At 40.3% G+C, this 17,041-nt stretch overlaps 1 protein-coding gene across 1 annotated transcript in view; it reads left to right on the top strand.

Moving 5' to 3' along the window:
• Window positions 1-17,041, top strand: part of NCAPD3 (non-SMC condensin II complex subunit D3) — a gene marked incomplete at its 5' end in the record, with an annotated part of 28,555 nt that overhangs the window by 3,436 nt on the left and 8,078 nt on the right. The window contains 19 exons of the mRNA XM_082493947.1: window positions 246-307; window positions 570-657; window positions 2,020-2,153; window positions 2,871-2,943; window positions 3,370-3,495; window positions 3,685-3,937; window positions 4,458-4,541; window positions 4,696-4,779; window positions 7,510-7,583; window positions 8,516-8,650; window positions 9,403-9,623; window positions 11,051-11,242; window positions 11,584-11,681; window positions 11,811-11,926; window positions 13,331-13,438; window positions 13,978-14,089; window positions 14,185-14,292; window positions 15,279-15,517; window positions 16,289-16,368. Coding sequence (XP_082350073.1) covers window positions 246-307; window positions 570-657; window positions 2,020-2,153; window positions 2,871-2,943; window positions 3,370-3,495; window positions 3,685-3,937; window positions 4,458-4,541; window positions 4,696-4,779; window positions 7,510-7,583; window positions 8,516-8,650; window positions 9,403-9,623; window positions 11,051-11,242; window positions 11,584-11,681; window positions 11,811-11,926; window positions 13,331-13,438; window positions 13,978-14,089; window positions 14,185-14,292; window positions 15,279-15,517; window positions 16,289-16,368 — 2,387 coding nt within the window. The remainder of the gene's footprint in view (window positions 1-245; window positions 308-569; window positions 658-2,019; window positions 2,154-2,870; window positions 2,944-3,369; window positions 3,496-3,684; window positions 3,938-4,457; window positions 4,542-4,695; window positions 4,780-7,509; window positions 7,584-8,515; window positions 8,651-9,402; window positions 9,624-11,050; window positions 11,243-11,583; window positions 11,682-11,810; window positions 11,927-13,330; window positions 13,439-13,977; window positions 14,090-14,184; window positions 14,293-15,278; window positions 15,518-16,288; window positions 16,369-17,041) is intronic.

The following is a 17,041-nucleotide window of genomic DNA, read 5'->3' as shown; positions in this document are numbered from 1 at the left end:
TGCTGGATAGTGCTTGTGGGCAATTGTGTTTTGCTCTGAGGTGCTTAACCCTCACTGTACCCGGGGGAAGGCATATACTATTAACCTTGTGGGCTTTGGGGTCTGCTTATATTCTGCTTCAAGGGAGGTACTGTGGTTTGAAATTTAGACCCAAGTTCTCTAAGGTCTGACCCCCAAGCACCCAAGCAGACCTGCGTATCTTTCCCTCGTGTGAATTAACTAAGCTTGGATTTGTTTCCTTACAGACCTTTGTTGAAATGGCAAACTTCGAGCCAGTGGTACACGAGTTCAAGTTTTCAGCAGCAATGTGAGCAAATAATTCTGAATGTTTATACAGTACTTTGAACAAGTAAAGTGCTCAATGCTTGTGTTATTATCCTGTTTATGTGAAATGGAAGCAGTGATTTCTTTCCCTAAAGATAATTAGAACGTGTTCCACCTAGCTAACAGTAAACAACAGCTACTGAATATTGAATGTTTTCCAGTCAATGAGCACGTTTAGTTGTAATAGTTGTAGTAAATGTTTGTCTGATGAGAGGTGAAGACAACTCTTTGCCTTTTTTGTTTAGGAATATTAACGAAGCCAAGTATGTTCCCGAGCTGGCCTATCATGGACTGCGATTACTGTGTTCCCCTCTACATGGTACAGAAGATAAGGTAAAAGTTGGACAAAATCTTTAAAATGCTCACTGCAGTATTGAAAAGGAGTAGTTGTTTCTTTCCTTCTCTGCATGTCTTTTTTGCTTGGACTTTTTTTACTTTTTGTTAGTTTTACTTTACTTTTTGTGCATGTGCATGTGTTTGCTGGGTCAGAGGCAAGATACTTTTTTCCACCCTAGTCCTTTCTTCCTTTGACTTGTATGATGATGCATTTTGTGTGCATTGAATTCTATGCTCTAGTGACTCTTGCAGCAAATGAATCGAAACCAGAGGCTAGCTACAGTGGCATTAGATCTCTGTATCTTAAAGAAGAGAATTCCAGGTTACTGTGTTTGCCTGGAATTTTGTTGTTTCCTGCTAGGTGGAGCTCCAGCACTGCTTGGTAGCGTGCTGTGGCATTGGGTTGTGCGGCAGCGAAGCACGATGGGGAAGTGTTATGTGCAGATGATGGTAAGCAGAGTTGATTCTTATTCAGAGAATACTCTGTCATCATGGAACATCCAGTTCTACCAGAAGCGTGTCTGCAGCTTTACATTTTTATTTTGTTAAATCGTCAAGCGCACTGTGTCATCTCCCACTTATCTGTGTGCTGCTTCTATGGATGGGGCTTTTGAACTTTGGGTGTGACCATGCTGCTGTGTTTGCGAGTCTCTGTAAACCCATCCGAACTAGTTCTGAGCTAGCAAGCCAGGGTACTAGCGGCTGTCTAGTCAGGAGAGCCTGGAGCTTAGTACACACTAACCTGACGCATACCTGAGTGTCTGCCCAACTTTAGCAGCCTTAGACCCGTGTGCTTCAACCTCCTTGGTTTCTCAGTGCGGCACAAGCTTTTCAGAATTGTTGACATTTGTGGTATCAGGAAGATGTAGTGGCTCCCCTTCTCAGATCCACCTCATCTTTCCTGTCTCTCCTGTTTGACTGCTCAGCAAATATCAGGATAGTGAGGCATGCTGTGGTCCCAAAAGTACAGCAGAGAGGAAGCTCCAAAAGTTCAAGTGCACATGGTGGTAGAAACATGCATTTAATTTAAGATGGCTTCTGTGCAAAACCCAATGAATTTCCTCGAATTCCAGATGTCTGGTGAATTGAAGTCCCCTGCTTTGGAAGGGATCTGTTGATGTTTTCAGGAAGCCGTTCTTAGGCCTTACTGGACACGGATGAGAACATCACAGCTAGGAAAGATGTTTTGTGTATTAATGGGTCCTCTTTGAATTATTCTGCTAAGAGTCACATTTTAAGAGGTGCTATTACCTGGATCTAAGTTTTAGTTCAGAATTATTTCATAAACCTGGTCAGAATGCTTATCCGTGGGCTCCAGTTGCTACTGAGATGAACCTGAAAATAACCTTTTCTTTCCAGATTCTTCGTTGTGTCTTCCAGCGAATCCTCAATGTCATTCTTATGCTGGAAAGTGGTGTGGGTTCCAGACGCTCAGTCCTTGCAATCACATCGGCTGTGATCAGTGCCAGGAATCAGGCTATAAAATTCATCAGGTGAAGTACAGAGCTCTGGCACTACCCCTCCTGGGTATGTCTGCTCTTCCTTCTGGCATGCCTTCGCTTTACTGTTTAGTTGATAAAGGGATGAGATAAACTGGCACTGACTTTGAAGTTGTTTGTGCAAATGAGGTTTAATTAAAATGTCTGTAATGGGAATCTATTGAACTTGCTGGTGGAGGGGAAAGAGGGTTCTGTTTGACAGAAAAGTGGCAGAGAGGGGAAGGGACCTGCCTTTTGTATTTTGCTTTGTGTCAGTTTTTCAGGTTTTGTAGTTTACTACAAAGTAGTGTAAAGAAGACAAAAGGTTAATATGAAGCTCATTTCTCCTTAGTTCTTTGCTTTCCCCTGCTTAAAGATATATTTTGCCTATGTTTATTATTCCCCCTGTGTGGGGATCCATGTTGTTGAAAAGTGTAATTTGTGAGAGATCCCCAGACAACATACAGTAAGTAGATTGAGAATAAAGAAGCTTTTCATATTGTCCTTCTTGTAGAAAGGTATTGGAAGAAATTAACCCTGCAAAGCCAGGTTAATGTAGAAAGTAAGTAGGTCTGCTCTCTGACCATATACTGTTGCACTAGCGCTTGTGATTCCAGAGCACATGCTCTTCCTGACTTTTGAAATACATTCCAAAAAGAATGTCCTTGACTTGATTTTTGCTCTGTTATAAAACCAGCCTTATTAAAATCTGCTTGTTTTTCTTCTTTGCAGTTCTATAGTAGATGAGCTGAAAGAAGTTGTTTTTCCTGTTCTTCGAATATTACTGCAACATATCTGTACCAAGGTATGCCAAGCTTTGTTGCATCTTAAGCTGAAGAACCCATGTGGGGATACATTGCAGTTCACAATTTATTGTACCCTACTTTTGACTTTTCCAAAATTTGTTGTTGCTTTTACCGCTGTCTTGGCAGAGGAAAATGAGGATTATGAGAGCTCTTTGCCTAGTTAACTATCTGAAGACTGCCATGTAGAAATACTGCCTCTGGATTTAATCAAAGCTCCACCTTTGCCTTGGTGAATTTGCTGTGTGATTGTGGGTGAGCACTGAAGTAGTGACCAAGGAAGCTGTGATTGTTCTCCCAGTCCTTGCTAAATGTGACCATATTGCCTAATTAAATACAAAATGCTTACCGTAACCTCTGCGATGCCATGCTGGCCTCTAAATCAGAGCATTGAAATATCATACCATGCAATTGCCCTTGTTTTTCAGGTTCCAGATAAGGCTGATTATCGCACTTACGCTGCACAGGCCTTGGTGGATTTGCTGAATAAACTCCCTTGTACAGAGTTTGCTGACTTCATCGCTTGGCTTTATAAATACTCATGCAACACTAAAGTAAGTACATCCCCTTGATGTTCCAGGGTTCAGATACAGCAGTATTTTGAAGATGAAGGGTTCAATATCAGTACTGAATAACAATATCGGTACTGACTAGCTGGTGTCTAAAAGTGCATAAACTGAGCAGGCAATGCCTGTGTCTGCTTACATTAACACAGCACCTTGTGTGCTTTTTCTTCCAAACAGATCGCCTACAGAGTGTTTGCTCTTGATGTAGTGTTAGCTTTGTTGGATGTGCCTGAGAGGAACTTGGACAGCTCCTTGTCCCTGGATCATCAGAAGTTTCTAAAGCATAAGTTTTTAGTACAGGTCATGGTGTTTGGCCGGTGTTCGGACAAAGCACCCGTGGTCCGTAGCAAAGCCTTAAGCAGCTTTGCCCATTGTCTCGAAATGAAAGCTGCTGCTACCTTGGAGAGCATACAGGACTTATTACAAAGCTGTAAGTATTATGGATAAATTAGTAAAAATGTTTCCTGAGCTTTCTGGGGAATAATTACTGGGAGAAAGGAGAACTAGTTGTCAGGAACTTAAAAATCTGCTCATAGTGTCCTCGTGTATTGTGTCATAATGAGAAGTAATAGATGAGTCCTGTTACTCATGAAGCCTTATATTTGGAAGGGATTTATTCTTGTATATCAGTTCTAAATAGATTCCTCCATGAGATACCTTTGAAGGATATTTACAGACGACTGAAATTGCTCATTGAAAAAAAAAAAAAAAAAGTTCATTCTTGCCTGACAGTTGATTAAATCTTGAGTTGCCTTTTGCTTCTGCTAAGTTGGTTTTTTTGTGATTGGCATTCTGAACTCCCTCAGGTGTGGTAAAGGCCAGATGGCACAATTCAGATGTATGCACATAACATCCTATGGTTAGATTACTTGCCTGAAAAAATTTGGAATGACAGAATATCCAAAATTAAAGTACTTCATTTAATTTCTTTTTTTATTTCTTTTTGGCAGTCTCTGACCGTACAGTCTTGGAAGCAAACACAAACACTGCGAGTTTGATAGTCAGTGCAGAAGGTATAGAATCATTCTTTTATAGTAAGTCTCAGGCTTTTCTTGGCATGCTATTTTCTAAAAAAATGCGTATCTGTAAAACCTTGGGCATGCATGAGGTGTTCTGTTTAACAGTGAACCATCTTGCTGGGTGAACATATGCCTTTTTTTATTCTTAAACTTTTACCTTTTCTTTCAGCTGTGTCCAGCCATCCGCTGAAGACCTTACCGACTTTCAAAACTATTGAGTTGACAGACAGCAGCGATAATGCTGTGCTTGACGGTACGTCAAAATTATACTGGCCTTTTCAGATAACTTTTCAAAACCTTAATTGAAATTAGACTTTCTGAAGTGTATTCATTGTCCATTTTTCAAAGAAACTGGAGAGAGCTTTCTGTAGAGCTGTTAAAAAACACTTATGGGTGATGAAGGGGGTGGAAGTGCCAGCCATAAAGAAGTACTATTTCCACTCAAGTCTGAAAAATACATTTAATCTTGAAATACTGATGTTCGTTTGTACTAATGTGGTGGCAACACTTGTTGAAAAGCAGGTAATTTATTCTTTGCGAAAAGGATGGTAATTGATGTGGGATATAATACTTGTAACTCCATAAATTTAGGGGTAATTAAATCTCTTGCTCCAGTGCACAAAGAACTGATATATTTTTGCTACATAAACCAGAGCACCTTTGATTAGCGCTGTTATGTAGGGAAGAACTCACTTCTCTGCAGCATCAGGTATTGGCTGAAGCTGAAAGCGAAGTGTGAGGTTAAATGGACTGATGCAGAGTGGCAAGCAGCTAGTTCTAATTTGCTGATAGCACGAAATCAGCGTGTAAGTTGGCTTTTGTGGCCATGATGTTCCTTCTTTGAATCTCTTCCTTTCTTTTCCTCTTCCATGTAAAAGCTTTTCTTCCTAACCTTTAGGCCGCTGCCAGTATCTTTGCTCTCAGTTCTTGCTGTTCACCTCTCTTGAACTGCTGACAATTCAATTCTCTGCTTGGTTCACATCCTGCATTTGTGTCTTTGTTGCACATCTCATGCTGCTCTTCACATGGGATCTCTCTCCCTATCTCCATGAGCCAGGCTCCAATCTTCTCCATTGAAAGCTTTCTTTTAAAACATTTCGCTGATATATTTCGTTAATCTGCTCTCTCAGATAGAAACGTCCTCCAGGCCACTTAAGGTATTGTGTATTCCCTGTTTAGTTGCAGACTCCTTGTGGCAGAGGATGCCTGCTTTTGTATCTGATACCCAGCTGAGCATACACTTGGCAAAACAAATTAAGAAAAGGATTGGATGAAAAAGGACTGTCTGGAGCTCAAGAGGATAGCTGAAATACAGGGCTCTCCGAGTCAGTCAAGGTGCATTAGCAAAGCTGTCTGGCACACGCTTGTGTTTGTCTTATGCCTGGGCTAATTTTGCACTTCTATGAAGACCAAACAGCTCATGTTTTAGAAGCGAAATAAATCTTAGCCAAGGATAGTCAGAACGTGCTAAAGAGCAAGGGCAAAGATAAGAAGGGTAGGGATAATCTGCAGGGTGAAGTATGCACTGCAGAATTATCACTGCCCAACCGTATACAAACAATATGTTCCCTCAATAGTTCTCAGCCATTTAGAACTCAGGTTTTTTGTTTGTTTGGTGATTTGGTTGGGTTTTTTTCTCTTTCTCTTTTCTGTGTCACTGTGAGTAAAATCAATGTCAATTGGCAAAATGTGATTATTTTAGCAGATTTGATTGCCTTCACAAGAGCTGGACTATTTTAATGGCAAAATCTTGCAATAAAAACATTCTATGCTTTTTCTGTCAAGCTGTTGTGAGGAGGAAGATGCAGTCCCAGTTAGCTGCCCATTAAGAAAGTGCAGATGAAAGTCCCTTTACTTCCTTTAGTAAAACCTTATTTTCAAACTAGCTCCCTGTGACTAATCCTATTTCTTAGTGGCAGCAGGGTAGATCTCCACATGAATCTCTCTAAGTTTCAGATCTCAGAATTTGACACGTGTTTGGGAAATCTTACTTAATGCTGTAAGAAATCTAACAAAGCAATAAATAGAAACCTTAAAAGCAATGGTAAAATGGTTGAAATCAGTAGTGTCAGCTTGTCAGTAGTCCATCTGAGCGATTCAAAAGGTGAGAAATCGTTGATTTTGGCTCTGTGTATTCAGTTGTGTGTTGTTTAATAAACTATCATCTCAATTATGTATTTTTCCCGAGAACATGCAGAAATAAGTATGAATATGGCTATGGAAACTAAAATTTGAGACCTAGCTTTACATTCAGGATGGAGAGATGCGTTCTGGTTTCCTTGTAGACTCTTGCATTCTTCTTTTCAGCTGCCATGCTTCAGCCTCATGGAATTCAGTCAGTTCATAAATGAAGTAATTTCCCCTCTATAAAACACAGCAGTTCATATATTAGTACTTTATCCTGTGTGGAGCTCTGAGGCTTGACTCACAAAAGGTTGTAGGCATTCTAAGCTTTCTGCATCCAAGTCTGTAAACCTGTCTTGGGTCTGCGTTGGATACATGTCTGGTTTGCCTTCAACGTGCTTATCCCACAGATGGCAGGGTTACCTGTGCTACAGACTTCTGTTAGAACTGTGCGTGATTCATCTGATGAGCTTTCAAACTGTGAAAGTAGCCTAACATCTTTTATGTATACAAATAAGTCAGAAATTACAGATTTTTTTTCTTTTTGCTGCGTATATCAAATGGTTTTGTATATTGCTTTCTTTTGTGATACGTCCTGAGATATATTTTCAAATGAAAGAACTTGGAAAAATGTTTCGTTTTTTTTTTTTCTCTGGCTTATACCTCATTCTGGATTATTCTGGGTGTTTTATTGTGCTTCCTTCAGTCCTCCTCTCTTGCCCTCTGAATGCCTTGGGCAGCAAATTGTTTCTCAGTTGAGTTCAGAGCTGTATTCCTCCTTGCTGCTGTATGGTGTTCTATGTGTTAGTGCTGCTAAATAGTGGTGTCGGTAATTTCTTTTTATCATGGTTTCGGATAGGAAAAGAAGTCATGGCCATGCTGAGGCTGAGAGCTGGAGATGAGAAAACCAATGTGAGGAAATCTGCTCTCCAGGTACAGTGTTTTTTGCATGCTTCTCTGTTCTCAGAGATTACCCAGAATGCCATTAAAATACATAATTAGGCCATAGTACTGTAGCAAACTGTATGTAACTTTGCCCACCTGTAGCTTCCTGCTATTCCCGCCGAGTGCCTACAGGCCTTAAAGAGGTCTTGCTTGCTAATTCTTGATAAGTAAATAATGCATTCATGATGATGGAAAATTTTTCTAGTACTCTTGCTGGCGTTCTCTTATTGCATCATTTAGAAAGAGAGGCTCTTTTCAAATGTCAATAGGCATTTCAATTAAGCAACTTCCTTATAAAGTGAAGCATATTAGCTGCTTAGTTTGTTTTGACCTTGTTAACAAAGAGATTAGGTTATATTCAGCTTCTTTTTGAGGTACGCATTGCTTTGCTTGTTGCTTTTTTTTTTTTTTAATGAAATCATTAGCTTTTAAAGAGAGAGGCTTCAATGAAAATTTCATCGTTTTAAAAGATACGCATCTGCTATTGGCTGCCTTCCTCTGTTAGTCCTCTTCACTCCAACTCTTCCTCCTCAGTTCACACACTGATTTGACCTTCTCAAGTTAAGGTTTTACAGTTGTTTTGATGCTTTTTATTAAAAAAAAAAAATAACTCCCCTCTTCCTTATTACCAGGTAAAAGACGTGATTCATACAAGAGACACATTATTTTCAAGGGAAAATTGTGACATTCACTCTATCCAAATGCTGTTATAAAATCAGAATGACTGAAGATGCTTTCTGTTTCATTTTACATCTCTGGTTGTGCCCAGTACTCAGAAATTGTTAATGTGATAATTCGCTCTCGGTGAGATAAATTAATCTCTAGGTGAAGTCGGTAGGGGGTAGATTGTATTTTTGATTTGCTACCCAATGCACGTGGCCTGTATTCCCAACAAAGTGATGCTGGTATTTGACTTCCAGGTTTTCATGAGTATCCTGAAGCACAAAGTGATCCCTTGTACTGCAGAAGACTTGTCCACTCTTCAAGACCGCTGCCGGGACCCTGCTGTTTCTGTGCGGAAGCAGGCTTTGCAGTCTCTAACAGAGCTCCTTGTGGTGAGAAAAAAATAGCATGAATCCTTAGGCAGACCTGAGATGAGTGAATTGTGGGTTAAAAGAAGGAGGAAACAGACAAATCAGTTGTTCATTCAGTGGATTTCGTTTTATGACTGTGTGTTAATTTTTTTTATTACCTTTTGACTTGTAAGTCACGACTCATTCTTATACATACTTGTGATTTATGTAGGATGCTTCCAACTGTTGGAAACATTTATTTTCCTGGCTGTTGATTTATCTGTCATGGAGAAAATGTTTATGTTGCTGGCCTTCTCAAGTTAAAAAAAAATCTGAATCACCGTACTAAGATGTAATGTGTCAATGATAGCACTGCAATATTTTTCCTTCTATTTATTCACAAAGGGTTAGTAACTTAGGCTTGGAACATAGGGTTTATATTAAGCAAAGCTCTTTTTTTTTAGTGTTAAATCATCTGCTGTACAGCTTTATTGCGATACTGTTATGATTATTCATAGGGTTTCAAAACAAAGTATTACAGTACTTTAGCAGAAGCACCGGGTAGCTTGATCATTGGTATGATCAAATATCTCGTGGTGTCAAGGAGATACAAGTTCCCTTGTCCCATCTGCTGCTGCAGTGCTAGTTGAGCAGTATGCTGGGGTTTATTAACATTTATTTTCAAAGTTAGTAGCTGAATCTGGAGGTTTCTAGGCCTTTGCTGATCTCACCCATGCATATAGGATCCTGTAATGATTTTTAAATGTTTCTAATACAATATGTTTTTCTGTCAGTCCCAGCACAATAACGTTCTAGTGCAGAAGGCCTGGTTAAATGGAGTGGTGCCTGTTGTGATGGATGCTGAAAGTTCTGTCCAAGAAAAGGCCTTGGATTGCCTGGATCAGCTCTTGTTACAACATATAAATTATTATCGTAAGGTTGGGAGTGAAGATGAAAAGCAGGCTCTAGCGTGGGATCTCCTTACCCTCTTGACTTCAGAAAGCCAGGAGCTGAAGTAAGTGCCTTTTGCCCTTCATTGTAGGCTCTGATGGCTTTTCCGTAACAGCCCCCGACGCATCGTATGGTTTTATTGCCTTTACTATGTTAACATTCAGGGACAAAATCCTGAATTTTTTTTACTTTTAATCCTGTTAGAATACACAACTTTTCCTTTACTGAAGGAAATTGCCTATTGACTGTAGGACTGAGATAAGAGTATGAGTTTATACTCTCAGTGCTCTCCTTCAGTGTCTGGCCATAGACCCTTAGTTATCATAGTTTACATATTGTTTAAATGCACGTGCCGTCTGTTGTGCAAGGACAAGAAACTAAATTTATTGGTTAGGGTTTTTTTAAGCTATTTGAATTCCCTGCTTGAAACAGTCAGTACAAGCGCATATTACTGCTAGAGATGGAAACTGTCATGCTGTGAGGGGCTTGTGTTGCTCTGCCTGGGACAGCAGAGCTGTCAAGCATGGACAAGTTGGCAGTTGGTGAGAAGAGTGCGGTTTTCCTTTGTGCCTTTACCTGTGTTCTTTCCCTGAACTCGAGTGTTCATATACAGGAATGTTGCATGCTGTTCTTGATGTGTTGATAGCAGCATGAATATTTAAGTCAAATGGAGGTGTTCTGATGACACAAGTAAGAAGGTATATATAAAGAAAGCAGAACATCGCTTTTTATTAATTCTGATGTACAATATGTTACTTGTCTTATGACAAATAGAATTATTCTGCCTTTTGCAGAATGCTGTGGGAAGAAGCAGAAAAAATGGGATGACACACAGTATGACAAGGACACAACATTGATTAAAGACAGCTGTATGTTTATTAGTCAACAGGGCATAATAGCTTAGAAATAGAAAATGAGATACTGGTTGTGCTGCCTTGCCAATCTGTGAAACTGTCAGTGTTCTAATTTCGGCTATTTTAGAACACATTTTGCAGATTCATGGCACCCTCTTCTTCATGACCTTAGGGTACCTTGCAGCGTGATAAATCTCAGAACTCTTTCAACATGAAGTAGGTAACTAGAGCTAAATAGAAAAATGAACAAAATATGGTGCCTTAACATTACTGTATCCTGTCCCATTATGAGCATTAACAACTACTAGAAAGTCGTTGTTACAGATTGCTGAAATATTTCCTTGATGTGTCACTGTGTCAGTTGGACCTTCTGTCTTACTGACACACAGCACTACATCCCTGCTCGTATGCCAGGTCTGTAGTGTATCACAATTATGAACTGAAAGACTGAAAATATTTATAGTAAAATACATAGCAGATAATCCTGACCTTCTGAGTAGTGGGAATGCCAAGTGGTAGCTGCTTTGTTGTGTTGCCCAGTGTATCCTGGACAGGGATGTTGGATTTTACAGCCAGTGTCTAAGACCAAGTGTTTTATTTACTCCTTCTTTAACTTACTCTTCTTTCTTCCTTGTAGCCGTTACTTGAACAAAGCTTTTCATATGTGGTCCAGACAGAATAAGTTCACCTCCACTTTCATCAGTAATGTCATGTCTCATGTGGAAACGGAGCATGCTGTACCAGCTTGGATGTTGCTTGCTAAGGTGGCAGGCTCTTCACCCAGGCTGGATTATTCCAAGGTCATTGAAGCCTGGGACAATGTCAGAAGGTATCTGTGTGCTTTGAACACCATCCTCCATTCTGCAGGAAAGAGATGGGGGTGAACAGGAGGAACAAAGCAAGGACACTTTCTGTCCTTCCACAGGCAGAGTACCGTTTAGCTGCTTAGATCACAGTTCTTTATTCAGGCAATTGGTTCTGCAGCTAGGAGGCAAGTAATGGCCTGCAGATTTGTGCAGTAACCAGCTCTTACCTTAAGCTTTTTGAGTTTTCATTTGGTTAGACAGGTCTGCCTTAATAATGCATATCCTAGATGAAAGGACTTTTCTACTGTAATTCGGTATTGTTCCCTAGGGTTAATGTTAGTTTGTCTGCTCTACTGTTTTTCAGGCAGCAGAACATAAGCGTTGATACTACAGGGCATATACTGTGTGTCATCGGTCATGTTGCAAAGCACCTCCCTAAAAGCACCTGTGAGAGGCTGATTGGTGAGTGGCCCTAAGAAACTGCAGAGGGGGAGGCAGGTTCATGCCTCCCATCTTAACAGTTGTTTCTTCTCCATGAGCAGTTGATAAACTTAGAAAATGCTCATTTTGTGTGTGTGATCTCCTTTTCAGATAATATCAAGTGCTGGCTGAGGGGCTCATGGTGTCCCCTGGAGGTGATTAGCCCAGCTGTAGAAACTCTGCAGAAGCTCTGCCGTGCATATGCAGATGTGCTGGAGGAGGCACAGGTGTGACTTAAAATACATCTTCTAAAATAGCTTGTTTCACACTTAGGAGGGCTGTGTCTTGGAGGCAGCTTCAGTCTCCAGTCTGTTGGTTGATTAGCTCACTAAAAGAGGATCTGACTAGCAATTTGAGTCTGTTCTGCTCAGCTCTCTTACTTGCTTTACTGCAGTTGTGCTGGACAGTGTCCTGGAGCTAAGGATGGATTGTAAAGAATCTTCTTTCTTCAGAAGGATATTTTTTTTTCCCACCTGAGATGCCTTGCATTTGACTTCTGTCAAAGTTTACAGAATTCCTAAAAGAGACGTATTGCTGTGCCTTTATGATATCAGCTATTTTTCAGGCTTGGTCCAGTTCAAAGCTGTAGGTTTATACTATAAGCTCCGATTATTCTATATCGGAGCTGCTGCAGATATACATATTTTCTAGACCTCTTTCATGGGACCAAATAAGGCGTTAATAACGCATTATTTGCACATTTCTCTTTTCTGCCCCCATTTGTTTAATGCCATAGCTTTGTTCCACTTCTGTAGTGAGAAGGCGGGCTATCTTTTGCTGGTAAAATAGGGATCTCAGCCAGAGCATAGTTGCAAAGAAGCTACAACTGATGCAGGTCTCGCTTGCTAATGATTTTTTTTGTGTGTACATCTTATATTTCTCTTTCAATATTGATAACAGCTATTTTATAATAGGCATGCCAATTAAGTTTAGTAAATAGCATGCAAAACTGCACACTCTGAGCTTCAGAATCCAGGGTGGATTGATGGTTTCTGGTTTTTTAAATTGACAGTCAGAAAATTCTCCCTTGTAGGTATAGTCATCACAGTATATTGGCTTAAAACCAAATGCAGGTGTTCCTGTGCGTTGGTCACTAGCAGTTCTAACAGCTTAGCTGCCATACATGTATTTATTTGGTTTCATAGGTGAAATTGTAGTTTTAGATGGTAGAAAAAAGAGAAATGATGCTTTATTTTCCTCACAGTCTGATAGGCGATTAACTTTTTTTGTTTCTCCTCCACCCCTTGGAACTCACATTGTGTTTTCATTTGAATGGAACTGCATTTAAAAATTCATACAGACAACTTCAAATATGTTGGATATACTGGAACAGTACAGTCGCCAAAATCCTTTTTGTTTAAATCTGTGTGATTTCTATAATGAGGTAAACTTAGGCCTGTGGATCATTAAAAGCCAGATTCTCCAAGGTGTTTTGACACTTGCACACATCCTTTGATGTGCAGGGAGAGTTTTAAATCTCTAAGGCACTGTCTGATTGATTTCAATAGGACCTAGATTATTAAAAGCATATAAGGACTTTCAGAGTAGGGATCCATGTGTGGACAGATATTACAGCTATGTTTTGTTTAATTAATAAATTGCAGAATTAATTTTGTTTAATTATGGAACAGGAGCTGCTCAACCAGGTGTGTGGAGATTTAGTATCCACCTGTGAAAGCTATATTTCAAATATAGTCCTCAAAGAGAACGGAGCAGAGCAACTACAAGAAGATGTCTTGGTAAGTTTGGTTCCCCTTCACAGATTGGTCAAAGGATGAAGGTGTACTGGAAATTGGTATTCCTTAAAGTTCATGCTAATAACTGTGTTACGCTGGAAAATACTGATGTGCACGCTTTGTGTGTAAGCTCATAATGAAATCTGGTATTTATGGGCCTGGGAGCATACAACAGTTTTATACGTCAGCAGTTGCTTTAAGGATTTGATACCTCATGTATTGTTTAATAAAATGATGTGTTTTTTCTTTGCTTTTCCAATCATACTTCTTAGATGAGCTGCTTGGGAAATAAGTCTGTAAAAAGTGTAGAATGCTTTGAGCAGTATTTCAATATTATTAATAGATGTGTGGGGGTTATAGTGTATGACACACCCCCTCCATTTCTGTTTCAAAGCTTCACCTCCTGTTTTCTAGCCACTGTCTTCTTGAAAGGACTGAGGGAATTTTAAGTTGTTTCTGGAGAAGTTCCATACCAACTCCTGCTGACTTAATTTGCAGCTCAGCCATTGCCTTTTGACTGCAGTGTTGCTTTTTCTCTGTAGGTGAGACACCTCTTCATCTTGGGTGAGGCTGCACAGCTGTGTCCAGCCAAAGTAGACAAACGCATCTTTCTTTTGATTCAGTCCATTCTGGCTTCTGTCAACGAGGACCAATGTGAGTCTCTCTCCTTACTTCCTTTAGTTTTGAATTTACAGACAACGCTGTTTACCGGAAAAGCATGTTTTCATTCCCGACCTGTTCTTTCCTAGTGTCTAGTGCTCCAGATGGTGAGGAAATGCCAGCCTCTCAGCCACTGTCCCAGTTCAGGGGATCAGCCATGCCTCCAGTGGTCAGAGCTCATGCGTTTGTTACTCTAGGTAAGTGCCATCCTGCAGTAGAAGCATGCCCTCGTGTATCCAATTCCCACCCTTTCTGGTTAACGTTCTGCTCAAAAGCTGTGTCAGTTGTAACGGATAGCCACAGTGCTCCATGTTTGCATTGCCTCAGCCCATAGCTTTTAGCAATGCAAATATCCATGGTAACAAGTTGCACAAACCATAAAAATACTGTCATCTATGTGACTGCTTCTCGAGGTGGTTAATGCATTAGTAGCCATCGATAATTAGCAATGTCCTTGAGAATTGTACTGTGCCTGTACTCGAAATTGGTTGCTGTCTGGCTGGAGGATCATCTTACACGTAGTAAGGTGCTCAACAGAGGATGAAGAAAACTTAGTGCTTTTGGTGCAGTTTAGAGCAGAGTGACTGTACGTAGTTACAAAGAGGAGCTTTGAGAGAAGCCTGGTGAATCTGCATCTCTAGTGTTGTGGAGAGTACTAAGTGAAAGTTCTGACTTTGTAGTACCTCTGTGGTTATGAACGATTCTCTTGCAGATAGATAGTATTATTCTTTCCTTAACTGCTTTGGGAAGCTTAGTACTTTTGTACAGAGCTTAGAAACAGTTAGAGAGAAGTAATGTTAGAATGCAGGCTATTTTATATTAAGTTGGTTTAGTGATACTTTTAGAGGTGGGTGTCTCCCTATGACAGCTGGGGCTGTTCTTTTTAGCTGCTTTGAATAATACCCTGTACACAGAAATAGTTCTCTGAAGGAGGGAATTTGGCATGGAGACCCACAGTATAGGTCTAAGTGGAGTTTGGAAGAACTCCTTGAAGTATCATTTCTTTGAGAGATCGTGCAGATTGCTCATCAAGTTTCAGCATGTGTTTCTTGTTTATTCCCCTGTTTACTTCCTGATTCCTTTCTTGGCTCATATTGGGCTCAAAGGAGGCAGTAAGCTGGGCTGTGGTGGTTAGGAAGAAGAATATATTTGCAGTACTGACAGTCTGGTCCCTGTTTCACAGGTAAATTGTGTTTACAGCATGAGGATCTGGCAAAGAAATGCATTGCAGCTCTAGCTCGAGAACTGGAGGTGTCGCGTGATGTGGCTGTTTGCAATAATGTTGTCATTGTTATGTGTGATCTATGTATCCGCTACACATCCATGGTGGACAGATACATTCCCAACATCTCGTTGTGTCTGAAGGACCCAAATCCCTTCATCCGTAAGCAGACGCTGATCCTGCTTACCAACCTTCTGCAGGTAAATAGAGGTCCTACACGTGTATTTGACAACCTGTTTTAAGTACCCCTGTTGAGCTGTATACCACTGGTGTGTAACACACCGGTGGGTGTATTACTTGTACCTTGGTTAATCTACACTTAATCCGGAAGACTTTAAACTACGTATTTTGTTACCGCTTTTTTTTTTTTTTGCTAGCTAGGCAGAAATCATGTTGAGGACACTTAACAGTTGGATAATGAGATTATTTTTAGTCAATGGGTACCTCTTTTCTTGTCTTCTCTGTTTCTTTGAATTCCCTTCAATTTCACTCCTATGTGAAAGAATGTAACAAGCATCACAGCACTTTTTTCTCCTACTGTCTCTTCTTCTTGTTCTAAAGACGTAAATGTTGAGAGGCTGAAGAGGTCCTCAAACCAGGACACCCTCCCAATGTTCCTATGAAGCCAACCAAGGCAGATTTGGAGTGCATTTGGCTCTGAGAACAGTGTTGAAGAGCATGTGTGCCTTGGCATGGGAGACCAGACTCTACTTTTTTATTGATATCTGTGGTAAACCTAGGTGCTTGCTGCTGGGGCATGTCTGCTGTTGAAAGCATCCTCCGAAACACTGTCGTCTTGGGCTTTATTTTGTGTACCCCCAGCCGAAGTTGTACAGCTTGCTCATTTGCCTGCTGTACATTCTGCTAGGCTGCATCAGATGCTAGGCTGCCCTGACTGCAGTCTGTAGGTTCACACTAGATTTTTTTTCCTGATTCAGGTTGATAATGTATTGTCTGCTGATTTCTTACAGGAGGAGTTTGTGAAATGGAAAGACTGTCTCTTCTTCCGTTTCGTCAGTGTCTTGGTGGATCCAAATCCAGACATTGCCAGGTAAAATACTCATCTGTAAAATAATAAAGGAGTTGAAGATCAGAGATGTATTCAAAACCAGTCTCAGTCTTGCACCTTCGGCGTGCAGAGAAAAATTTCAGTGAGAGAGCAGCTGATTATCCCATTAACCTCTTCACTCATACAGTTGTTCATACTTAAGGGTCTGCAATGGTAGCAAAGGAGTGCAGAACCTCTTTCCAAGTCATTTGAAGGTCCCAAAGTAGGAAGCTATGTGTTCTTGGCTGTCTTCAAAACATGCAGCTCTGCTCTATTTTTGACTCTCGGTTACACAGAAGAAAAGAATTTTTGAAACAACCCTTTATGAAATATTCCTTATGGTTTTCTAACAGGCTCTGTCTTGAGAGCTGGTTTTGTTTTAGGAATAGGATTAATTATTCTCTTTTTTTTTTTTTTTTCTTACATGGCATTCCTTGTCTTTTTATACCTTCTACCACATTTTTTAATACTTTGACATGTAAATAGAATTATGCACACTGATTTTAAGTGCATGTTTATGAAGTTTTTGTAAGTTTCAAAGTCTCGAGCTGCTCTGTTACGTGAGAAATGAGAGTGGGGCGGGTTTCTCTGAGGATGGTAGATTGTGCAGGGATGCTGGATGCAGAGGAGACTTGGATGCCTTGCTGCTTGCTTCTATCTGAAACGGTCCATCTGA

This window comes from Vanellus vanellus (assembly GCF_965231255.1).
Source record: "Vanellus vanellus genome assembly, chromosome: 21".
Classification (NCBI taxonomy): Eukaryota; Metazoa; Chordata; class Aves; order Charadriiformes; family Charadriidae; genus Vanellus; species Vanellus vanellus.
Note: the sequence above shows the minus strand (reverse complement) of the source record. Positions and strands in the feature narration are given on the sequence as shown.